Genomic DNA, 26,816 nt, shown 5'->3' with positions numbered 1-26,816 from the left:
TCAGAATTTAATTGCACGTGTAAAAACTTTTAAAGCTGTTATTTTGTCCATAATTTCATATGCTCCTATCATCATTAGTGCCCGAGTTAGTTGGTCTGTTAAAGCAGCTATAGTTAGTGACAGGTTGTTACTTTCTGTTTTCCACCTATTAAGTGCTTGGCGGACTCTCTCACTTAATGAAACAGTGCTGAAAATTTTAAAGATAATATTATTTTAATGACCAATTAAGAACATTGTTTTAAGTTACTTCAATATTACTCCCCTACATTTTCAAACCAATTTACCTGATTGAAGTGAGGATTAAATTAATTGATGAAGAAAGTTTATATAAAATTTAGCACAGAGCTTGGCAAATAGTGAATGAATGTTAGCCCCATGCCAACCCTTATTTCCTGGTAGGAAATCAATTCAATTAACATTCAGTTCTAAGAGATTTACTCAAGATCTCAAAACAATAATTGTGGGTTATTTATTCTCAGGCAGTGTATTACTTCTATAGTACTACATGCTTAATAATTTAATCTCATGACACTCTCTTAGTTAAATATATCTATTTTACCAGTGGAGAAACTGAAGCACCTGTAAGTTAAGGGACTTATACAAGGTTACAAAACTCGTTGTGATTTAAAGCCAAGCAGTTTGCCTTGAGAGCCCTTACTCTTAACTACTCTACTCACATGATTCACAAATACATAGTAAACTAAAATCAGAGTCTTTTACAGCAAATTAGAATTCATGTTAATATGACTGTTTCAAAACCTTATAATATCAATATGATATAAACCAACATGAGAATAAGCTTATACCACATATTGTCACTCATACATACCTCTTTGTAGGCATATCTGTTTCTGAGATTGCCAAGCTTGGTTTTTGACACAAAAACTTAAAATTTGTTTCAGTGATATTTTTGGCAACTATGTTGAAGATCTTCTCTAGGATTTTCTCTACATTTGAACATAAAAGAAAATATAAGCCATCTCTTTTGAAAAATATACTCTACTTTGGGTTAATATTAAATCTGGGTTCCTTATTCTGTGCTCCTATCAAATGTCCATGTCAAGTAAAATTGAAAAGAAGATGCAGACCTAATTTACAAACTGAAATTTGAATCATTTGTTCTATTTTTTCTAAAATCTGAATAACCTACAACATAAAATGGCCATTTAAAAGTATATTATAGGGGCGCCTGGGTGGCGCAGTCGGTTAAGCGTCCAACTTCAGCCAGGTCACGATCTCGCGGTCCGTGAGTTCGAGCCCCGTGTCGGGCTCTGGGCTGATGGCTCAGAGCCTGGAGCCTGCTTCCCATTCTGTGTCTCCCTCTCTCTCTGCCCCTCCCCCGTTCATGCTCTGTCTCTCTCTGTCCCAAAAATAAATAAACGTTGAAAAAAAAAATTAAAAGTATATTATAAGTAACCTCAAAGTGATTTTGAAACCCTTTCTTTAATCCTTTCATGGCTTGAAATGAATTTAACTCTTTCCTTTGATTCTGGCTTCTTAATGGGCTTCTTCGTGTACCACCATGAGAAACCGAGTTCACATCTACTATAGATATAGTGTGTATATGTATATTTTATATTCAAATGACTTATTTAATGAATGCTAGCTTAGATGTAAGTAGAGAGTTTTTAGGTTTTTTTTTTTTTTTTTTAAGCTTCTAACTATCTTGGACTAGATTTATTTCGTTGACTAAGGTACTTTGGGAAGTTTCAAGAACTATCAATCTCCCACCCCTCTATAATCATCTCAGTCCCTCAGGCTAGATTGTATGCTAATGATATAAATGAAAGTCCAATATCCTAAGCAAAATCATAAGGAAGAAACCCCATGTTCTTTGTTAATTGGGGAATAAATACATTTCTCATGACAACTTCCTCTCTACTGTCCCTGGGTGCCTGCAGTATGAAGGCCCCTTGAACATAGAAAGGAAAGGGGCACCTGAGTGGCTCAGGCAGTTAAGTGCCCAACTTGGGCTCAGGTCATGATCTCATGGTGGTTTGTGAGTTCAAGCCCCGTGTTGGGCTCTGTGCTGACAGCTCAGAGCCTGGAGCCTACTTTAGATTCTGTGACTCCCTCTCTCTGCCCCTCCCCTGCTCGCACTCTGTCTCTCTCTCTCTCTCAAATATAAACACTAATTTTTCTTTTAAAAAAGGAGACAAATGGCTAGGGTTCTCTCATTTTTGCTGACTTTGATCTGTTGCCATTTCCCATTGCACTTTCCCCATTGAGGATAGAATGACATGAGTCCTCCCTCCTTGGGAACTTGAGTAACAGAATTTTAGCAGGGAAGTTCAATTGTGTAACTATACAGCCCTTCTCTAAAGTACTGTATTCCTAACAGTATTCCTATACTTTATGGATCCTTGGAAACTTCAAAAAAACTTTATTTTATAGAAATAGTTACCACAAAATATACCTTTTTAATGAAAATAATTAGGAGAACCAACTTGCTTAGCAAGTTAGAAAAAACAGCTACTGTGACTTTTAATTTTATCTCTTAGGTTCCTTCCATCAGTGAGGCCCAAATCTTGCAAAAAATTCTGACTGGTAGTGATGCATATGCATGTATATTGTGGCTTAACGATATGTATATTTTAGTGACCCTACCACTAGATTATGAGATTATGCTGATGCAAGCTTCTGATCCCACAGACAGGGAACATAGTAGAATGATTTGGGTGGAGAGTTTTGTATATTCCCTTTCCCCAAATCTGGATCAGTACGTATTAAATTGATTTAATATTTCTTAAGTACTGCGTTGAATTGGAAGACCAAAATCTGAATCCAGTCTAAGGACTGGCTATAAGAAACAAAGTCAGAGTCCTAGCAAAAAGCTTAGTTGTTGGGAATCTAGCCCCAAGGAAAAAATTGGACAGTGAAACTTCCATCCCAGAGGCTTGGAGAAACCAGTCTCCATCTGGTCCAGTGGAAAGACACTTAAAGAAAATGGACCTTCTGTGTGAAATAATCAGGGACAACCAAAGGAATGCTTAAGGACAAAGAATGAAGACTACCCACAGACTGCAGATAGGTGATCATAGTGGGCCAAAACCTGATTGGGTTCAATGGAAAGATGGAAGGACTTTCTTCAAGGCCAGATGAGAGTTTTAGAGCAACTATATATGGTGATACAGATCAGAACCAGTGAATAAATTTTTGTGTGGAATATCTAAGTTTGGCCACAACCATAATGAAAAACTTGTTGAAGGGCATTGAGGCCAACAGGTGGAAAGCAGCCCAACCCTCCACTTGGGTTTGCCTATTTTCAATGGTTTAGTTTGTGTGGACACAGATTAAATAATATGAATTATCAAAATAAACTCCTAACCTTCAGAAAAGGGAAGATAATGAATATTTCCATGCCTATGCCAGATTGAAAACCTCTAACGAAAGAAAACTATTTTCTAATTTATAGATGATACTAGAAAATGACATGTAAACTAGTGAATCACTCACTTATCACTTACCATCTCTTTGATCTGCCCTCTCTAGATAGTGTGCAATCGTATAGAGTTGTTTTCCTTTACAGATTTCCATAGGAGGTCTCAGCAAAGTGTTATCATCAAAATTTATCTCCTTCGGTGAAAAAAGGTTGTGGATATCCCTAGGCAGATCTGTCAGATTATTTCCTAGTAGAAAAAAATTATAATTGAATTATACCTTTCTGTATAAAGAAAAATATGAAGATAAACAACTATTTATGGAGCATTTACTGTGTCTCACTGGCACAGTACCAGAGGACCCTCACAGTGCTGGCAGATGTAAATTCTTACTGAAGTCCACTTGCTAGGCGTGAAAAGGAGGATGTATAGAAACTGAGCTGTGGTTCCATTCTCTCAGAGGATGGAAAAATGAGTTAAGAGGCTGTCCTCTTACAGTACGGGAAAGTGATGGTAATTTTTTAAGGATAATTAGATTGTTTAGAATAATTTCAGATTTACAGCAAGTTGCAGAAATTGTAGAGAATTCTTGAATATAGATTCCTCATCCAGATTTAGTTTCCCCTAATGTCATCATCTCACAATATCATATTATATTTGTCAAAACTAGGAAACTAACATTGGCACATTACTATTAAACTTCAGACAATTTTGGATTTCATTAGTTTTTCTATCGGTGTCCTTTTTCTGTTCCAAAATCCATGCCAGGATAACACATTGCATATAGTTATGTCTTCTTAGTCTCCTCTGGTCCGAGACAGTTTCTCAGTCTTTCCTTGTTTTTCATGATCTTCACAGTTTTGAATAGTAATGACTAGGTATTTTGTAGAATATTCCTTAGTTTGAATTTACCTGATATATTTTCTCATGATAACACTTGGGTTATGGGGTTTTTTGGAAAGAATGCCACAGAAGTGAAGAACTCTCATCATATCACAGCAAAGGTACCTAATACCTGTATGACATCACTAGCGATGTTAGGCTTGATCCCACAGCTAAATTAGTGTCTTGCCAGGTTTCTCCAATATAATGTTGTCATTCTTTTCTTGTCCATACTCTATTTTTTTAGAACTGAGTTCCAAACTAAGCTAAGTCTAGTCCACCATCAAGGAGTGTGAATTAAACTCTACTTCCCTAAATATGTTTTCAACATCACCTTACTCAATATAAACTAAACATAAAAAGTAAAGTTGTGGTAACTGACAAGGTAAGAATTTGTAATCATTTAGAGAGGAACTGGCCTAAAGTTTGCCTTTATTTATACATTTATAGTTATATTATTTATAGTCATAAATAAAGGAACCTGCTTCCTTTTAATGAAGAATGGCATTCAGAAACCAAGATCTGGGGGCACCTGGGTAGCTCAGTTGGTTGAGCATCCAACTCTTGATTTTGGCTCAGATTGTGATTTCATGGTTGTGGGATAGCTCTGCACTGGGCATGGAGTCTGCTTGAGATTCTCTCTCCCTCTCACTCTGTCCCTCACTCCCTTGCTTGTGCATGCTCTCACTTTCTCTCTCAAAAAAAACAAAGAAACCAAGATCTGGAGATCTGGATACTAGTTTTGCTCATTGCTTTTGGGAATGGGTATGTGCAGATAGATGTACAAATACATACCTACATATGTATATGGGGTTTTATAAACATTGTAAGCCCATAATTATAAATATATAATGTTTATGCATATGTATAATAAATATAAGTCACAACATATTCTATTTAGGGTTTGACTTTAATTTAGCATAATACATTAGAGATTTATTGGTGTCTATTGACATAGCAATAGTTTGTTCCTTTTTATTAATGAGAAGTATTCCATTATATGGATGTGATAATGTATCCATCCACTAAATAAGTGATGTTTAGAATGATTCCACTTGATATGAATGAATAAATAATGAAAAATAATGAAATGAAATGAAATGAAATGAAAAATAATGAAAAATAATGAATAAAACCACTCTATATATTTGTACTCAGTTTTTTATTGAATCTAAATTTTCATTTCGCTTAAAAGTGTAGTTGGAGTGTGATTGATGGGTTGTATGGTAAATATACATATAACTTTATAAGAAATTATGAAACCGTTTTCTAGAGTGTGTACCCTTTTGCATTCCTACCATCAGTGTATCAGAGTTCCAGGTGTAGTTCTTGGTAATGTCAGATTTTAATTTTAGTTATTCTAATACAAAGATCTCATTGTAGATTTAATTCATATTTCTCTCATGACTAATGATATCATTATATTTTCTTATGCTTATTTGCCATTCATATACATTCTTTGTAAAGTGTTCACAATTTATGCCAATTTTTCTTTTTTTTCAAGTTATTATTTACATTCCAGTTAGTTAACATACAGTATAATATTAATTTCAGGTGTGGAATTTAGTGGCTCATCACTACAAGTGCCCTCCTTAACCCATCACCCACTTAACCCATCCCTCACTCATCTCCCCTCTAGTAACCTTCAGTTTATTCTCTATAGTTAAGAGTCTGTTGCCTGGTTTACCTCTTTTCCCCCCATGTTCATCTACTTTGTTTTTTCAATTCCACATATGAGTGAAGTCACATGGGATTTGTCTTTCTTAGACTTATTTCACTTAGCATAATACTCTCTAGATCCATCCATGTTGTTGCAGATGGCAAGATTTTTCTTTTTTATGGCTGAGTAATATTCCATTATATATATGTCCCATATCTCCTTTATCCATTCATCAGTTGATGGAAATTTTGGTTCTTTCCGTAACTTGTATGCCAATTTTTATTGAGTTAACTGCTCAGTGTTGACTTTTGACAGTTATTTTTTATATATTCAGCAAATATTTTCTTCCAGTCTGTGGCTTTTCTTTTCATTCTTTTAACAACACTTTTTGAAGAGCAGAGGTTTCTAATTTTGATGAAGTTCAATTTATTAATTTTTTAAGGATTGTGATTTTGGTGTTATATCTAAGAAATATTTGCCAAGGTTACAAAGATTTTCTTCTATGTTTTTATCTAGAAGTTTTATAGTTTTAGCTTTTACATTTAGATCTGTGATTCATTTTGAGTTGATTTTTTTATATGGTATGTGGTGTGGATCAAAGTTTTATTATTGTTGCAGTTTATCTTGTTTTTTGGCTTCTGGTCATCTAGTTGCTCCAGCACCATTTGTTGAAAATACCATCTTCTCTGTTGAATTACATGTGCATATTTGTCAAAAATCAATTGACCATATATGCATGGGTCTATTTCTAGCCTATGTATTGTGTTCTACTGATCTATGTCTGGTATTTTGCCAATACTACACTTTACTACCATAGCCTTTCATAAGGCTTAAAATCAGGTTTCAGGAGTCCTTCAACTTTGTTCCTTTTTCAAAATAATCCTAAAATTTGTATGAATCACAAAAGACCCCAAATAACCAAAGCAATCTTGAAAAATAAAAATACAGCTGGATGTATCACAATTCCAGACTGCAAGATATATTACAAAGCTGTAGTAATCAAAACAGTATGGTACTGACCCAAAAACAGATACATAGATCAACAGAACAGAATAAAAAACCCAGAAATGAACCCACAATTATATGGCCAATTAATTTTTGACAAAGCAGGAAAAATATTAAATGGCAAAAGAATGTCTCTTCTACAAATGGTGTTGGGAAAACTGGACAGCAACATGCAAAAGAATGAAACTGGACCACTTTCTTACACCATACACAAAAATAAATTTAAAATGGAATAAAGACCTAAATGTGAGACCTGAAACCATAAAAATCCTACAAGAGAACACAGGCAGTAACTTATTTGACATCAACTGTAGCAACTTCTTTCTAGATATGTCTCCTAAGGCCAAGGAAACAAAAACAAAAATAAACTATTGGGACTTCATCAAAATAAAAAGCTTCTGCACAGTGAAGGAAACAATCAGCAAAACGAAAAGGCAACCTATGGAATGGGAGAAAATATTTGCAAATGACATATCTGATAGTTAATATTCAAAATATATAAAGAACCTAGGAAACTCAACACCCCAAAAATGAGTAATCCATTTTAAAAATGGGCAGAAAACATGAATAGACATTTCTCCAAAGAAGACATACAGGTAACAAACAGACATGTGAAAAGATGCTCAACATCACTGATCATCAGGAAAATGCAAATCAAAACTACAATGAGATATCCCCTCACACCTGTCAGAATGGCTAAAATCAACAACACAAGAAACAACAGGTATTGGCAAAGATGTGGAGAAAGGGGAACCTTGTGCACTGTTGGTGGGAATGCAAATTGCTGCAGCCACTCTGGAAAACAGCATGGAGGTTCCTCAAAAAGTTAAACATAGGACCTTACGATCCATCAATTGCACTACTAGATATTTACCCAAAGAGTAAAAAATATTAATTCAAAGGGATACATGCATCCCGATGCTTACAGCAGCATGATCAACAATAGCCAAATTATGGAAACAACCCAATTTCCATCGACTGTTGAATAAAGAAGATGTGATACATGTAATACAATGGACTATTACTCAGCCATAAAAAGAATGAAATCTTGTCATTTGCATTGACACGGATGGAGCTAGAGAGTATTACGGTAAGTCAGTCGGAGAAACTGACTTCACTCATACATAGAATTTAAGAAACAAAACAAAAGGGTAAAAAAGAGAGAGAAAGGCAAACCAAGAAACAAATTCTTAAATATAGAGAACAAACTGATGGTTACCAGAAAGGAGGTAGGTAGGGGGGTGTGTTAAATACGTGATGGGGATTAAGGAGTGCACTTGTAATGAACACCAGGTGATGTATGGAAGTGTTAAATCACTATATTCTACACCTAAAACTAATATTACATTTTATGTTAACTAAGTGGAAAATAGTGTGAGATTGGCATAGGTTTGACATACAGACTAATGGAATAGAATTGAGAGTCCAGAAATAAATCCACATATTATGACCAATTAATTTTTTTTCTCTAATTTATTTATTTTTTATAATTTACATCCAAGTTCATTAGCACATGGTGCAACAATGATTTTAGGAGTAGATTCCTTAAGCCCCTTACCCATTTAGACCATCCCCCCCCACAACCCCTCCAGCAACCCTCTGTTTGTTCTTTATTTTTAAGTCTCTTATGTTTTTTCCCTCTCCCTGTTTTTATATTATTTTTGCTCCCCTTCCCTTATGTTCATCTGTTTTGTATCATAAAGTCCTCCTATGAGTGAAGTCATATGATATTCATCTTTCTTTTGAATAATTTCACTTAGCATATGCCCTCTAGTTCCATCCACGTAGTTGCAAATAGCAAGATTTCATTCTTTTTGATTGCCATGTAATACTTCAGTGTGTGTGTGTGTGTGTGTGTGTGTGTGTGTGTGTGTGTGTGTGTGTTTATACCACGTCTTGTTTATCCATTCAACGTTTATTTATTTTTGGGACAGAGAGAGACAGAGCATGAATGGGCGAGGGGCAGAGAGAGAGGGAGACACAGAATCGGAAACAGGCTCCAGGCTCTGAGCTGTCAGCCCAGAGCCCGACGCGGGGCTCGAACTCACAGACCGTGAGATCGTGACCTGGTTGAAGTCGGACGCTTAACCGACTGCGCCACCCAGGCGCCCATTGTTTATCCATTCAACCATCGATGGATATTTGGGCTCTTTCCATACTTTGGCTATTGTTGATAGTGCTACTATAAACATTGGGGTGCATGTGTTCCTTTGAAACAGCATACCTGTATTCCTTGGATAAATACCTAGCAGTAATATGGTAGCTATATTTTTAATTTTTTGAGGAACCTCCATACTGTTTTCCAGAGTTGGCCAGTTAATTTTTAACAAGGGTGCTCAGATCATGCAAAGGGGAAAAATAATCTTCAAAAAATGGTGCTAGAATAACTACAAATCCACATGCAAAAGAATCATAGTGGATCTCTTACCTCACACCAAATATAAAAATTAACTCAAAATGAATTAATAACTTAAAGAGATGTTTTTATTTTATTTTTGAGACAGAGACAGAGCATGAGCAGGGGAGGGGCAGAGAGAGGGGGAGACACAGAATGTGAAGCAGGCTCCAGGCTCTGAGCTGTCAGCACAGAGCCTGACGCAGGACTCGAACTCATGGAGTGTGAGATCATGACCTGAGCTGAAGGTGGACATTCAACCGACTGAGCCACCCAGGCGCCCCAAACATAGGGACAAATCTTAGTGATCTTGGATTGTGCTAATAGATTTTTAGTTATGACACCAAAAACATAAGCAACAAAAAGAAAGACTAGATGATTGGAGTTCATGAAAATTTAAAACTTTTATGTATCAAAGGACATTATCCAGAATGAAAAGACAGTCTATAGAAAGGAAGTAATTAATTGTAAAACATATCTGATAAGGATCTAGTATTCAGAATATATAAGGGGCTCTTTCAACTTAGCAACAAAATAACCCAATTAAAAACCAATTTAAAAATGGGCCACAGACTTGAATAGACATTTCTCCAAACACATATGCATATGGCCAACAAGCACCTAAAAAAGATGCTAAACATCATTAGTCATTAGGGAAATTTCAATCAAAACCATTTCACATTCATTAGCATAACTGTAATCCAAAACTTGTAAAACAACAGATATTGACAAGGATATGGGGAAACTGCACTTGTTGTACATTGCTGGTGTGACTGTAAAATGGTTCTACCTCTGTGGAAAACAATTTGACAGTTCCTCAAAACATTATACAAAATTACCATATGACACAGGAATTCTATCTCTAGGAATATGCCCCAAAGAATTGAAAACATACCGAAATAAACACATGTGTGAACATGTTCATAGCAGCATTATTCACAATAGCCACAAGATGAAAGCAGCCCAAATGTCCATCAGAGGATGAATGGATCATCAAGCTGTATTATATACATACAGTGTAATACTATTCAGCCATAATAGGAACTACTCATACAAGCTACAACATGGATGAAACTTGAAAACATTAAGTGAAAGAAGTCAATCCAGAAATGTCATATATTATACAATTCCATTTGTATGACACATCCATAATATTAGGCATCTTCATAGAGGTGTCCTGTACATTGATGGTTACAAGAGGGAGAGGAGAGGGGAGAACAGAGAGTAACTGTTTAATAATGAGTAAAAGCTTCCTTTGGGGTTGATGAAATGTTTGGAACCAGATAGAGGTAGTGGTACATTGTAGTACTTTGTTAATGTGCTAAATGCCACCAAAATTGTTCACTCTAAAATTGTTAATTTTATGTTGTGTGAATTTCACCTAAATTATAATAAAAAACACACTTAGGCACAACATAGTCAAACTGCTGAAAACCAAAGATGAGAACATCTTGAAAGCAACTAAACAAGAATAGTTCAACAGAAGACAGAAAAAGAGTTAACAGAGGAGAGAAACAGAAAACAAGTGGTGAAATGGCTGATCTAAATCCAACTATACCAATAATTACATTAAATGTTCATTGACTGAATACTCCAGTTAAAGGCAGTGATTGCCAGAAAGGATGAAAATCAAGGCCCAACTACATTTTGTCTACAAGGGATGTACTTTATTTTGTAATACTTAGTTAGCTAATCAGTTATTATTTTACTTAGAGAGGAGCAGAGAGATGAGAGAGAATCCCAAGAAGGCTCCATGCTGTCAACACAGAGCCAGATATGGGGCTTCATCTCATGACTTGAGCCAGAATCAAGAGTCAGAGGCTTAACCAACTGAGCTATCCAGGTGCCTGCAAGGGATATACTTTAAATATAAAGACACATATGTTGAAAGTAAATTGATAGTAAAGATATACCATGTGAACAGTAAGCTTAACAAAACTGGAGTGGCTATCTTAATATTAGATAAAATACCCTTCAAGATAAAGATTATTACTGGAATAAAGAGGGACATTTGGGGATTTCAGATGATAAAAAAATGTATTAGAATTGAAAGTCATAATAATCATATATGTGCATTTTCTTATAACAGTTCTTCAAAATACATGAAAAAAGTTGACAATGAAAGCAACAAATACACAATTACACAACCATAGTTTTGGATTTTAATGCTATTTTCTAAAGCATAACAAGATAATATACCAGTAAAGACAGAAGATTCCAACAAAACTATCAACCATCTGGACTTAATATGATATTCATAAAACACTGTAGCTAACATTTCAGAGTATATTTTTTAAAGAGTGTATAGTGTGTGATTGCACTATTGATGGGAATGTAAACTGGTGCAGCCACTCTGGAGAACAGTATGGAGGCTCCTCAAAAAATTAAAAATAGAATTACCCTATGACCCAGCAATTGCACTAGTAGGTATTTTCCCAAAGGATACAAAAATATATATCTGAAGGGGTGCATGTACCCCAGTTCTTATAGCAACATTATCAACAATAATCGACAACAGTCGATAAATGGATAAAGAAGAGGTGGCATATATATACAATGGAATATTACTAAGCCATCAAAAAGAACGAAATCCTGCCATTTACAATCATGTGTTTGGAGCTAGAATGTATTATGCTAAGCAAAATAAGGCAATCAGAGAAGGACAAATCCCATATGATTTCACTCATATATGGAGTTTAAGAAATGAAACAGATGAACATATGGGAAGGGGGGATGGAGAGGAGAGAGGAAAACAAACCACAAGAGACTCATAAAATAGAAAACAAACCGAGGGTTGATGGAAGGAGGTGGGTGAGAGATGAGCTAGATAGATAATGGATAGGAAGGAGGGCACTTGTTGTGATGAGCATTGGGTGTTGAATGTAATTGATGAATCACTGAATTCTACTCCTGAAACCAATATTACACTGTTTGTTGACTAAAATTTGTATTAAAAAAAGGGTGTATGGTGTATCTATCAAGGTATCCTATATGCTGAGCCATAAAGCTAGTCCAAATAAATTTAAAAGGATTAAAATCATTTTTTTACTGACCACAAGAAAAGAATTGCTTTTCTGCTAAATGTTTATCAACAGCAGAATATGAATAGCACTGAGAGTGAATTGTCCACAGCCACCCAGAGTAACATGAGTGAATTTCACAAACATAATGTTGAGTGAAAGAATCCAGGTATAAAAGAGTATATACTTCATGACTTCATTTAAGGCCCACTATTGGAAATCATGATAGTGTTTACCCTTGGTTGAGAGAAAGGGGAAAAGTGACTGGAATGGCATAAGAAAGGATTTCTGGGAATGTCTTGTCTCCTGATCGAGGTTCTGAAATATGGGTTTGTTCAGTGTGTGAAAGTTCATTGAGCTGTATACTTAAAATATGTACTTTTAAAAAATTGAATTATAATTGACATATAACATTTTAGTTGCAGATGTATAACATGATGATTCAACATTTGTATATTGTGAAATGGTCAACATAATAAGTCTAGTTAACATCCATCACAACACATAGTTACAGGGTGCCTGGGGGACTCAGTCAGTTGAGTGTCCAACTTCTTCTCAGGTCATGGTCTTGAGGTTCATGAGTTTGAGCCCCACATTGGGCTTGCTGCTGTAAATGCAGAGCCTGCTTTGGATCATCAGTCCCGTCCCCACCTCTCTCTCTGCCCCTCCCTCGCTTGCCCTCTCTCTCTCAAAAATAAATGAGCATTTAAAAAAATACATAGTTACAAATTCGCAATGAAAATTTTTAGGATCTATTCTTTTAACAACTTTTAAATATACCAAAAATATTATTAACTATAGTCACCATGATGTACATTACATCCCGGAACTTATTTATTTTGTAACTGAAAGTTTGTACCTTTTGTTACCCTTTATCCATTTTGCCCAGCTCCACCTGTGGCAACCATCAATCTGTTCTCCTTATCTATGAGTTCAGTTTTTAGATTCCACATGTAAGTAAAATCATACAGTATTTGTTTTTGTCTGGCTTATTTCACTTAACAAAATGCCCTCCAGGTCCATCTATGTAGTTGCAAATGGCAAAATTTCCTTCTTTTTATGGTTGAATAATACTCCAGTGTGTGTGTGTGTGTGTGTGTGTGTGTGTGTGTGTGTGTGTGTGTGTGTACAAGCCACATTTTCTTCATCCATCCATCCATTGATGGACACTTAAGTAAATAATGCTGCAATGAACATGAGGTGCACATATCTTTTTGAGTTACTGTTTTCTTTTCCTTCAGATAAATACCCAGAAATAGAATTGCTGGATTATATGGTAGCTCTACTTTTAATTTTAATCTCTTGAGACAGTATGTACTCTTTTTGTTATGTATATTATACTTTAATAAAAATGTTTAAAAAAAATTTTTTTTCAACGTTTTATTTGTTTTTGGGACAGAGAGAGACAGTGTATGAATGGGGGAGGGGCAGAGAGAGAGGGAGACACAGAATCCGAAACAGGCTCCAGGCTCTGAGCCATCAGCCCAGAGCCCGACGCGGGGCTCGAACTCCCGGACCGCGAGATCGTGACCTGGCTGAAGTCGGACGCCTAACCGACTGCGCCACCCAGGCGCCCCTAAAAATGTTTTTAAATACGGCAGCAACAAAGTGAAAGAGAGAGGCTATATAGGTAGGAGTCCTTTCAGAGGCTGTTACATTAGTACATGTAAGCAGTTGTGCTATTTAAAATATTTAACAACTGGGGCGCCTGGGTGGCTCAGTCGGTTGAGCATCCAACTCTGGCTCAGGTCATGATCTCATGGTTTACGAGTTCGAGCCCCGCTTTGGGCTCTGTGCTGACAGCTCAGAGCCTGGAGCCTGCTTCAGATTCTGTGTCTCCCTCTCTCTCTGCCCCACCCCCATTCATACTCTGTCTCTCTTCCTCAAAAATAAACATTAAAAGGTATATTTTAAAAATTTTCTTTAAAAAAAATTTAACAACTTATTTGGCACAAGCACTGACCCATCAGAACAGACGCCAGCTGTAAACAACAGATAGAACAGTACTAGCTTAACTAGCTGTCTTACAGGTAGGAGAAGATGCAAACCTGCAGGGTAGAATTATCAAGGCCTGTAGAGAGAACTGTAAGGCAAGATAACTGTCCTTCTCCATGAGGACAACCACAGGCAGTTTACATGCCAATCTACTTCCTTTCATTTGTTATTTTGGCTTCTTGGAGAGAGGCTCCAACACCTGTTTAAAACCTATATTGCATCAGTTTTTGTGCTTAGTAGTTAACTGTTTAATCCTCACAAATCAAAGAGTAGATACCATTTCCATTTACAGATTAGGAAACAGAAGGTTAACGTTAAAAAAAAATTCCTGTTGAAAGATGGAGCTAGAATTCTAAGGTCTGTTCCACTCCAAAACCCATGCTATGAGCCCATGCTATAAATCCCTTTCATTGGTATATTACCTCACATTTGTGAAACTATTTTCATAAGTTTTATCTAATTATATTCCCACAAGTCTGTTAACAAGCAGAAGTTATAAGCTTTCCCATCTTGTTGATGGTTCATAAGGGTTATCTTCCTAAATTTGCTAGTTTGTGACAGAGATGATTATTTCACAAGAATATATGAACATCTTTTGCTTGAATAATGCTTTCACAGTATGCTACCTGCTTTCAAAGTCTCATTCAGTCTGTAAACAAATCTATAGCATGGATATTCGGTTAGCTTCACTTTATAAATAGAGGAAACAGATTAAATGACAAGACTCGAACTCACCCCTTCTAAGTTCAAACTTGGCAATAAAAGCTGGTGACTTGTAGCATGCCAGTTGCTTAGCGACTGTCACTTAGCTCCAAACCTACTTCTTAGCATTTCTTGACAGTTTTTCTTTTACTGTCACCCTGGCAACACTCTTACTCCATCAGCAACACGAACTGAAGTTTGTACTTGTCCCAACCCTCACAGAACTAGCACTAGCGCGCGCGCAGTCTCTCCCACGCACCCGCACACTCTCTTCTTCCTCTCTCTCCCTCCCTCTCCCTCTCTCTCCCTCCCCTTCCCGCCCCCCCCCAACCTGAAGTGGCCGAAAGCTAAAACTCCTGCAGCAAGCTAAAACTCCCTCACTGTGAGATCATGATCTCCGCAGGTGCCGCTCCTGCACTGTGAAATCATGACCTCCGCAGGTGCCGCTACCCGTCAATCAGTACTGCAGCCGCCAATCAGTACTGACTGCGGGGCAGGTCATGATCTCACAATTCAGGAGTTTTCGCGGGGGGGGGGGGGGGGCGGCAAGAGAGAGACCCCTTCCTTCAAGCTTCTGAGTGTTCATAATTCTGTCTTTTCTACTTTATTCTCTTACCCATAGGGTAGTTATTGCTTCCTGCCATTGCTACTTTACCATGAACTTCGAATTCTCTTTCACTCTTTCACTTCTGTAGTTAACAACATGTATATATACTTAGTTATTAAGTTGTGATTTCTGTCTCCTGGTTGGATCCTGACATATATTTTTCTAATTCTCATGCGGACCAGCAGAGAACACGCAACACTTGCAGAAAAGTCTTTGATCTTCCCATTCTGTCTTGATTCAGTACCAGAAAGCCTCCAGAGAATTATGCTTCTGACGCGTCGTTGTATTTTCTAGTGGGTCAGAGGGCTCTTGTCAGCCTCTGATTTTTTTGTGTACAAATAGTAGTTGAGTGGAGTGTATCCTGCCCTTGGACAAACTAGGTAACCTTAAAATATAGAAAAACTTGGCCAAAACACAAAGGTTGAGCAAAAAAATTCAGTTGCCAGACTGAGTTTTTACAACTCACTTCAAGTTGTTGCAAAATTAGTAAAATGACTGATATGTACCCGCACAGCCAGTTTACCGGGAGTTTGGGAGGTTCAGGAGAAAAATGTCAGTTCCGTTATATCTAAGTATTGATGCATTACTGTACGTTTTACTGTGTTACTAGGACTACTGACCAAAAAAGATGACCTTTGTTGTTTTATTCTGAAAAGCCTCTAAATCTAAGAAGATGCAGGGCTCCGGTTGTAAACACTACTTCCAACTGAAAGATAGAATTTCATAAATACAGTGGTTCATGTGCTTAGCTGGTACAACCACTGGAGATCAATTTGCCCAAATCTGGTAAAGTTGAAGATGTGCATACCTTCTGATGCAGCAATTCTACTTATAGCTATACGCACTAAAGAAACTCAAGCAGAGGTACACAAGGAACATGTACAGGATGTTTATAGTAGCAAACACATTGGAAACAACCTAACTGTCTACCAACCAGGTAATGGGTTGTTATTTAACCGTATAATTGAATATCATATAGGATTTAAAGTGAATGAAATAAGTCTATGTATATATTAATATGGATTAATTTTAGAAATATGACAAATGAAAAAAGCAAATTTTAGAGTAGTAAATCACTATCATATAGCATGATAAGATTTAGTAAAATTTAAAAACTCAAAATAGTATTACTTGTTTATGGTTATATATATGTATAAAAACATGGAAGGAAAAAAGATACATACCAATTTCAGTATAGTGGTTACTTCTAGTTTGGGTAGAAGGACAAAAGAAATTTCAACTCCATTATTTTATTTCTTAACAATTAAAAAATATATCGAGTAAATACAACAAAAATGTTAACATTCCTTATATCTGGGAGTAGGTACCTAGGTATTTATTATTTTCTGTAAGTTTTTCATAATAAATTTTCTGAAAGTATTTCATAATAAAAATTATTTTTTTAAGTTTATTTATTTTGAGAAAGAGAGTACGAGTGGGGAAGGGCAGAGAGAGAGGGAGAGAGAATCCCAAGCAGGCTTCATGCTGTCAGCCTGGAGCCCAACATGGGGCTCAAATCCCATGAACCATGAGATCATGACATGAGCCAAAATCAAGAGTTGGACACTTAAGTCACTGAGCTACCCAAGCACCACCATAATAAAAATTATTAAGAAAAATACCAATCTGGTATTTATTGTGCTTTGGAAAATCATTTCTGATACCTTTAGAGTGAGTGATTTACTTTTTTGTTGTTATTTAATGATTTACTTTGTAGAAGACTATAAGGTATCTGAGTATTGTAATGTACAAGGGTAGGATTAGGGGAGCCAGAAAGGAAAATACAGAAAATGCTGACCTAAGGTTGTGTAGGTAAGTTTGTGTAGAGGGAGAGATGAGGTCAGGTTCAGAAAGGGAAGAAGTACTGACTGACTGGGTATAGACAGAGAGGACAGAAAAGAAATGAGAATATGTTCAAGGTGCTCAGTTTGGTTATAACGTCTTTCAGGAAAGCAACAGGACCTTATGCTGTGCTCTTATTTTCTGTACCTCAGATGTGCATTTCCTTCCAATGAGCACTTAATGCATTATGTTAACTGCTGTTCTGTCTTGTCAGCAAAATTTGCAACCTAGACACGAATACTCTACTTACTGATTATGCTTATTGATTACGCTTGACACTCGCCACTGAAATTTAGTTGCTGGAGATCATGTAAACATAGAAAAGATGGTGGCAGATAACATATTTGATTGTTGTATGCATTTAAACTAACCAAACTTCTCAATTCCCCTATATTTCTTGGAATCTCTCTGATTGCATTATTTGAGATATCAAGTCTTTTAAGCTGAGTCATATTAGACAGCTCTTCTGGAAGTCTCGTTAACTGTAACAAAGATTAAACAATTATATTTTTAATAAATATTTCTATGACTAAAACCTTGTCTAAAATGGAAGTTTGGTTTTTTGGTCTTAAAGAGGGATATTTTCACCCTCCTTGCTAAAATCCACAATATATTTTGTGGCATCCAAGTGCCTCCCCGGTCTGACCAATTCTACCCATTCAACCCTATGGCTTATTAACCCACTTTCCTCACTCTCCCAGAACTTGATGTTCCTTACTATCACTTTCTTCCCTCCCTAAAGTCTTTACCAACTTTTCTGTACCACATTTTATCTCTTTATTCCTGTTCTCATCAGCAGTGCTTTTTAAAGTCCCTTGGTGTATTTTCCTAGGATTTTTAAATGACATAATATACATTTTATACTTTTTGTGTACACATTCCCAATCATGATATATTTTGAGTAAATGCTCAGTAAACCCCTTTAGAATGGACTCACACAGGTTGGCAGTATAGCCTCAAAAAAGCATTGCAAAATAACAGGAATTAAGATACCCTGATATGGTGAAGAAGAAATACATGTATTCAGAGAAAATATGGCCATCACAAATGGCTTTTGAAACAAAGGAAGTTCTACAAGTGAACAAAAGAATTTTGAATTGAGAAATAACCAAACAAGGTAAATACTGAATATTGTGCTCAGTGTTCTTCCATATATAAAAGAAGCATAAAAGACAGTCCCTAACTTAAAGGAGATTAGAATTTAGTTCAGGAAACAAAATACACACATATGAAACCATCAGAAAAGAGTATTAAATGATAGGTAATCCAGTGCCAAAATAAAGGGTACAATAACAGATATGTGGAAGTTTAGAGAATGTATATCAGTACAAATCAAAGAACTAAAGGAAATCTTCACGTAGCAGATAGGACTTGAATGTCCCCTTAAGAATGAATAGGATTCAGGGTACCTGGGTGGCTCAGTTGGTTAAGCATCTACCTTTTGGTTTCAGCTCACATCATAATCTCACACCACGTGGGATAAATAAATACATATTTAAAAAAAAAAAAAGAATGAGTAGGATTGAGTAGAAGTCATAGGACACTGAAGACAAGACAAATACCATGCATAAAAATGGGCCAGAGAGAAGGTGAACAGCAAAGACAGGTGATAGGAAGCAGAGGAAGGTATGTTTGGAGAAAGAAGATGGAACTGGGCCATGGCAGGCCTTAAGAGTTGGCCCTAGGAGGTAGGAGTCAGGTCAAGACAGGTGGGTAGGTTCATAATTTGACTTTCCTTCAGGCAAATATTCTTTTTCGCTATTTGCTCAACATTTATTAGATGAAGTACCTAAGAACTGTGTGCTAGTAGAGCCACTATGAAAGGAAGACTCCTGTTGGGTATCCTTCACTTAGCCAAATAAAAGCCTTCTGATGAACCTGAACTTATCTTCTTTAAATGACTGTTTAGTGACCATCTGCCAATCCTTTAGGCACTTCACTTTCACCTCAAGTGGGTTATCAAAGTGATATTTCCAATTATATATATATTTTGAAAAGAGTTCTTATAAATCATTTTTCCATCTGGTGATTTTTCTTTTTTAAAAGGTATCCAGCTTTATTTTACATGGTTGCCTACTCTTTCTTTCTTTCTTTTTCTCTCTTTTTCTTTTAAGGAAGCTCTATGCCCAATGTGGGACTGGAACTCACAGCCCAAGATCAAGAGTCATATGCTCTATTGACTGAGCCAGCCAGGCACCCCATCTGGTGACCTTTGAAGTGATGTTGTAATAATGTTGCCCTTGGCAACCACTCGCCACAAGTAGGCTATAGGTATGCAGTCTGGATTCCTGAGAATAGTACTCTGTAATTTTCTCAGTAAGGAAATCTGATAGCTTTGACAAGTCCTGATGAAATAGGAGACTGAATCAAAGAGAATACTCAGGAGGCTCCTGGAGTAGTCTAGACATGAAGTAAGTGATAACCATGGACCAGTTGGAGACAGTGACACTGGAAAATGAAGAAGTTGATCCAAGAACTTTTTCAGAGGAAAAAAATGAGACGATTTTGGTGTAAGTTTCAGTATAACTAGTGATGGAAAGGGAAGAAAGTTAATTTCATGATTTCTAGATTTAGTAGGTCTGAAGAAAGCAGCATTACAGACAGAAATGGAGTTGTGAAGAGAGTTACATTGGAAAGAAAGGAGTTTGATTCTGAAGTCATGTTGAGTTTGAGACAATAGAAGAACAGGGAATTTCCAGGGAAACTGAGAACTATGGGACTAAAGTAGTAGTGGAGATCAGTTCCAGTTACGCAGATTTGAGGGTCATGTGCATGGTGTGGTGAGGTCTGGGATGAAGTTAATAAAAAAGAGGAGATTAAGGACACAACCTTGTAGATCTGCACAGTAAAATACAGGAGGAGAAAGTGAGATGATTATAAATCAGACAAGGAATTAGTTGATTATAATGCAGAACCAAAAAGTGCCTGTTAGTGCAATAACAACTTTTGAAACACATGCATCATTTTTCACTCCAGCTACTTAAGCAACTATTCCCTGGAGTAGCCTTTCTGGAAATGTATTATATAGCAGGTGTTGGGTTTAAAAAGGGTAAGTAACTTTGGGAAATGTGAGTTAAATAGAAACAAACCAATTACTTTAGTGCAGGACTCTACAGAGCTTTTAATACACTAACGTTCATTGTGATTCTTTAAGAGAAGAAACCAGTACTTCTCAAAGCTATGTAATCACAGGAACCCCTCTCCCCCCTACCCCACCCCACCCACCTATTTTTAAGGAGCAGTTCACAGGACTAGTGTTTTTAAGGACAAACTTTGGGAAATCTTGCTCTAGATAATAGTCCAGCTCTATCAAAGCACTTTAATTTGACTGATGGTCAAATTAAACTTAGCCAGATAATAGCTGGGTCCTTTTCATTAGTGTACTAAGATCTTAATATAAATCAACATTGTTTGATTTTTTTAAAGTATTTCCATAAAATTCATTCTTATGTTCAAGTAAAATGCTAAACTATAAGAACATTTATTCCCATTTATCTAGCAGTTCTTTAGGAAAAGTTCCCTAAGGAAATAAAATATGAAGAAGGTTGTTTTTATGAAGTTCATCATAGCCTTATATATGATGAAAAATTATAATATCTCTAAATACTTAATAACAGATGATTAGTTACATAAATCATGTATTGGCTCTAACAATTAATTACTGGGAAGATTTGTTATATTATGTGGAAATGCTTACATTAAGTGAAAATAGAAGAAACTAAAATTGAGTGTAGAAACTTTTTATAATTGCTTACATAAACCACATACATAAAAAAAAAACACTAAAAGTAAGTTGTATCAACATATGACCAGTGGCCCATAGTTATATTTACAATAGTATCCTTCTGGAATGATTTTTTTTTTTTACTTTTCTCAATTTTTCCAAATTTTCTGTAATGTGTTTATATTATAATCCATGGCTTTAAAACTCCTTTTTATAATTAAACTGAAATAAAAAGAAATCTATAAAATTGACAGCTTTAGTTACTTAGAATTTCATTTTAATGAAATATTTTTCTGTGAATCTTTCATGTTGAGAAATATATTTTTAAGGCATGTTTGGGGTTTAAAAGAAAAAAGCCTATTTAAAACAAATAAAATATTCCAGCTAATTTTAAAACATACACACATACACTACAGTTTAGATTCTAATCCCCTCCAATGCCAACTTCCTTCCAAGGCCAAAAATATAAGTTTCTTGCCTTTCTTCCATTTATCTGATTTATATTCAGCTCTTCCAGTGATTGAAGTTGGCACAGCTCAATAGGAAAATACATAAATTGATTGCTTGAGATGTTTAATTTCTGGATTCTTTTTAGGTTACAGATATCTGAAAGGATATTCTGTATTTGGTTTGTTGAAAGATCAAATACTTGCAAATTTTCTAAGGTACATACTTCTATAGGAAAAGCTTCAAATTTATTACAGCATAAAATCAGAACACAGAGTGATACCATATTGGAAATAAATGGTGGAATTTTCCTTATTTGGTTTTTACCAAATCTAGATATTCAAGATTAATAAGAGAACATAAATACTCAGAAAATATGAGGAGTTTATTTTTATTTAACTCTAAATGAAGCAATTGTTTAATGAAAGATATATCCACAGGTATTTCTGAAATATAATTTCCATTAAAATTCAAATAATAAAGAGAATCTAAGGCACACAAACCTACTGGAAAAACATTATTCTGTTATAACTCAATTCAACTTTAGTTATTTTTCTACAATTTTTTACTTCAATGGGAACATCTGTGATTACATTTCCTGAAAATTCTAGACTGAACATACTACTAAGATGTGAGATATTTTCAGGTATTCTCACTATATTATTTCTGTTTACATGGAGTTTTCTTAAATTTTTTAGCTTATGGATGTTCTTAGGAAGTTCTGTTAATTTGTTATTACTAAGACTAAGGCATTCCAACATTACACAGTGGGAAATTTTCTCAGGTATTTCTTTTAATTTTTATCAAGTATTAGAATTCTGAGTTCCTTAAAATTCTCAATTTTCTGTGAAATAACTTCCAGTTTATTATCAGTTAGTAGGATTTCTTTCATTTTGAGCAGTTGAAAAATCTCCACAGCCAAAAAAGTAAGTTGATTATGATCCAGTAAAAGTTTTTCTAAATGTTTAAGCTCCCTAATTTCTTTTGGCAAACTGCTTATCAGGTTTCCAGTAAGGCTTAGTGAAATTAACTTTGGAAGGAAGCACAGAGCTTTAGGAAATATTGTTAACTGATTATATTCCAGATTGAGAACCGTCAAGTTTTTCTTTTTTTAAAAAAATTTTTTTCAACGTTTATTTATTTTTGGGACAGAGAGAGACAGAGCGTGAACAGGGGAGGGGCAGAGAGAGAGAGGGAGACACAGAATCGGAAACAGGCTCCAGGCTCCGAGCCATCAGCCCAGAGCCCGACGCGGGGCTCGAACCCACGGACCGCGAGATCGTGACCTGGCTGAAGTCGGACGCTCAACCGACTGCGCCACCCAGGCGCCCCGAGAACTGTCAAGTTTTTCAAACTAGACAGAATGTCTGGTATATGTCTTAAGTTATTTTTAGCCGAACTTAAAATTTCTAAGTTTCCAAGACTTTCTAACCCAGAAGGAAAATTCTCAATATAATTGTTATTAAAAAAGAGTTGCCTGATATTCCCAACCTGTGATATTTCTTTAGGTATATGTGATATTTGATTATGACTGACATTTAATATCTTTAAATTATGAAGTAACTGAATTTCAGATAGAAATGATGATAACCCATTTCCTTGCAAGGATAGAATTTCAAGTCCTAGCAGATCACCTGAGTCTGCCCCTTTAAAACTTTTGATTTGGGTCTCATCCAAATATAGATATTTTACATATTTGGTTTTTAAGATGTCCTTAGGGAATTCTTGTAAACCCTTGGCCTTGAGGTTAACTGTAAAGTTATCTGATCCTAAGCCAAGTCCTTTCTGATTTTCCTCAGAGAGTTGTGCACTGTTTTTTTCTAATGTTTCATGAGATAAGCCAGTGAAAGCCTGATTTTCAGCAACCATCTCAATCATTGATAATGGTGGACTTTGTGAAATAGCACTTTTTTTTTTTAATTTTTTTTTCAACGTTTTTTATTTATTTTTGGGACAGAGAGAGACAGAGCATGAACGGGGGAGGGGCAGAGAGAGAGGGAGACACAGAATCGGAAACAGGCTCCAGGCTCCGAGCCATCAGCCCAGAGCCTGACACGGGGCTCGAACTCACGGACCGCGAGATCGTGACCTGGCTGAAGTCGGACGCTTAACCGACTGCGCCACCCAGGCGCCCCTGTGAAATAGCACTTTTTGACTGAAAGGTGTCATATAGAGTGACATATATATATATATGATGTATCATCATATATACCCAATTTATAGAGTGACATATATATATGATATATCATCATATATACCCAATTTATAGAGTGACAATATATATATATATATGATGTATCATCATATAAACCCAATTTATCATTTCTAAGATGTGTTTCACAAATCTGACTGGAAGGTTTCCCATTACAAACTTCCTCTAATGAATTTGATGTTTCTTTAATAAATTCAGGCTCTTCTGACCATGATCCAGATTCTTTCCTACGTTGACTAGTGATATCTTCTAGCTCTTCTGAAGTACCCTCCTTTTCAGACATCTTATTTGCTGGTATGTTTTATACCAAAACAAGACTGTAACTCAATTTTAATTTTCATGTTAAATTTCTCCTTTGAACCTACAAAACAAATGTGGATGTTAAAAGAAGAGATATAATAAAGATATCAAAATTACAAATTAATTTTAAAATAATTCGTATTCCATAATGAATAATTTAATAGATATAAAATAATACATTTATACCTAATAAGTTAATTTTACATATGATTGCTAGTTAAAAAAATAGTTTATTGATTACATACATGTATCACATGATACTTTTGAAATCACATTAAAATTATAGAAAAGAAAGGCATCTGGGTTGTTCAGTCGAGCACCCAACTTTGGCTCAGGTCATGATCCCACGGTTTATGAGTTGGAGCCCGGCGTCAGGCTCTCCACTGTCAGCGCAGAGCCTCCTTCAAATCCTCTGACCCCCAATCTCTCTGCCCCTCCCCAGCTCCCACGCACCCTCCCCCTCTCAAAAATAAACATTTGGGGCACCTGTCTAGCTCAGTCAGTTAAGCTTCGACTTTGGCTCAGGTCATGACCTCGCAGTTGGGGGGTTCAAGCCCTGCATAGGGCTCTCTGCTGTCAGCGGAGAGCCTGTTTCAGATTCTCTGTCTCTCTCTCTCTCTCTGCCTCTCCCCCTCTCATGTTCTTTCTCAAAAATAAACATTTTTAAAATTTTTTGATGAATTAACATTTAAAAATTTTTTAAAGGTTTCTCTTTCTAAAAAATTATAGAAAGGAATAAAAAAAAGTCAAAGAAAATGAGAAAAGAGATGTGAAGGAATGAAAGAGTTTAGCAAATTTTTGGAAGATGGAACACCAGACCTCCCTGACATGCACAGAGTGCCATTTGCATTGTGGACATTATAGGTTTATATATGGTACTGAAGTGTCTTTTCCTAACAAATTCATTACATTATGATAACTTTCTAATAGGTGGAAGTAAAATATCTTAATAAAGAGATGCTTTCTGTAAGAATAACTAGAAGTAAAACAACTTTTTAAGAACTGAAGCTTGACTGCGAGTCTTTTGTGTGATTTCTGAAGTACCCACACAGCTGGCAGGACCCCCTCAGAGGTCTGGATCCCAGCTCTGTAGGTCTGTCCTCTGGGTGTGGAGTTCTTAATAACCCAACCTCTTTCCCTGGTCCCTTCATCCTTTACCATCTTCTGTGTTACTGAAGTTCCCCCTTTACTTTTCTGGTCTCCAATATTTGTCTGCACAACTCCATATATTAAATCCTTTCTATTAAACTGGTATGGTGTCAACATTTCACAGACTCTCCAAGAGGATAGAAAAAGAGGGAACATTTTCCAGCTTGTTTTATGACACTCACATTAACATTGACATCAACACGTAGTACGGACAGTATGAAAAGTTACAGGCCAACTTTACTCAAGGCAAGAATTCTAAACATTATAAAAGTTTTAAATATTATAAAAGCCAGCAATATGTTAAATGCTGTTTTTTTCTGCTCTCTTTTCTTGCCAAAAATGCATAAGCTCAGTCAAATCAGGAAAAAAAATCACACAAATCCAAATTGAGGGACATTCTGCAAAAAAACTGATCAGTTATCTTCAAAAATATTGAGGACATAAAAGACAAAAAAGACTCAGAACTGTCATAGACTGTCAGAGACTAAGGGGACTTGACAATTAAATGTAATATGGGATCCTGGGTTACATTATGATACAGAAAAAAGACCTTAATGAAAAACATAAATTTCAAATAAAGTCTGTAGTTTAGTTAGTAGTATTCTTGTTTTGATAATTGTACTATGATTATGAAAACTGTTACTATTAGGAGAAGCTGGGTGAAGGGTAGAAAGGAATTCTCTTTACTATTGCAATTTTTCTGTAAATCTAAAATCATTTCAAAATAAAATAAAAACAAGACCTGAGCTAAAACATTCTAAAGTCTATTTTATCTGAGGTAGATAAGTTGTTCAGTTTTAAGACTGTGTTAGGCATGCTTGATAAAATTTGATAATTTTTTTAAGTTTATTTATTTATTTTCAGAGAAAGAGTACAAGCAGGGGAGGGGCAGAGGGAGAGAGAAAATCCCAAGCAGGCTCTGCGCTGCCAGTGCAGAGGCTGATGCGGGGCTTGAACCCACGAACCAAGAGATCATGACATGAGCCAAAACCGAGTTTGGGATGCTTAAATGACTGAGCCACCCGTGCACCCTGATTAATTTTTAAGACTTATTATCAACAGAATGAAAGTAGAGAGAATAAATACCAGACTTGTAAAGAGAAAAACTTTAAGGAGAAACACAGGAGAAAAAGAGGAGAAAAGGAAAAGAGGAACAATAACAATATTCAGTCAGAATTTTTAAAAAGTACTAAAGGAGAGAAAAAGAAATTGGACAGAAAAATATTTAAAAGTAAGTAGAAACAAGTCCAAGCATATTATGATCAAAATAAATGTGAATGGACTAAATAACCAATTCAAAGTCAGATTAAAAACAAACGAACAAACAAAAAACCTAAGTGCTATTTATGAACCATGACTCTAAAGCATAGGATCATAAAAAGGTTGAAATTAAAAGGAGGAACCAATGTTATATATGGATTCGATTTATGACAAAGGTGGCACTAAGATCACTATAGAAAGTATGCCTTTTGATTCTGGGTCAACTGGGAATTCAT

The 26,816-nt window shown here is 35.8% G+C and overlaps 1 protein-coding gene across 1 annotated transcript; it reads right to left on the bottom strand.

Moving 5' to 3' along the window:
• LRRD1 (leucine rich repeats and death domain containing 1) lies at positions 1-24,263 on the bottom strand. Its single transcript, XM_040471594.1, is given in 10 exon segments — positions 1-187; positions 830-947; positions 3,468-3,629; positions 17,772-17,970; positions 21,691-21,989; positions 21,992-22,174; positions 22,177-22,455; positions 22,458-22,764; positions 22,998-23,573; positions 23,918-24,263. Coding segments are annotated over 10 exon segments (2,547 nt in total). The 5' UTR covers positions 24,155-24,263.
• Between the last annotated feature and the right edge of the window lie 2,553 nt (positions 24,264-26,816).

Source organism: Herpailurus yagouaroundi, unplaced genomic scaffold (assembly GCF_014898765.1).
Source record: "Herpailurus yagouaroundi ecotype Mexico unplaced genomic scaffold, PumYag 100, whole genome shotgun sequence".
Taxonomy (NCBI): Eukaryota; Metazoa; Chordata; class Mammalia; order Carnivora; family Felidae; genus Herpailurus; species Herpailurus yagouaroundi.
This window is presented reverse-complemented; position numbering and strand designations above follow the sequence as displayed.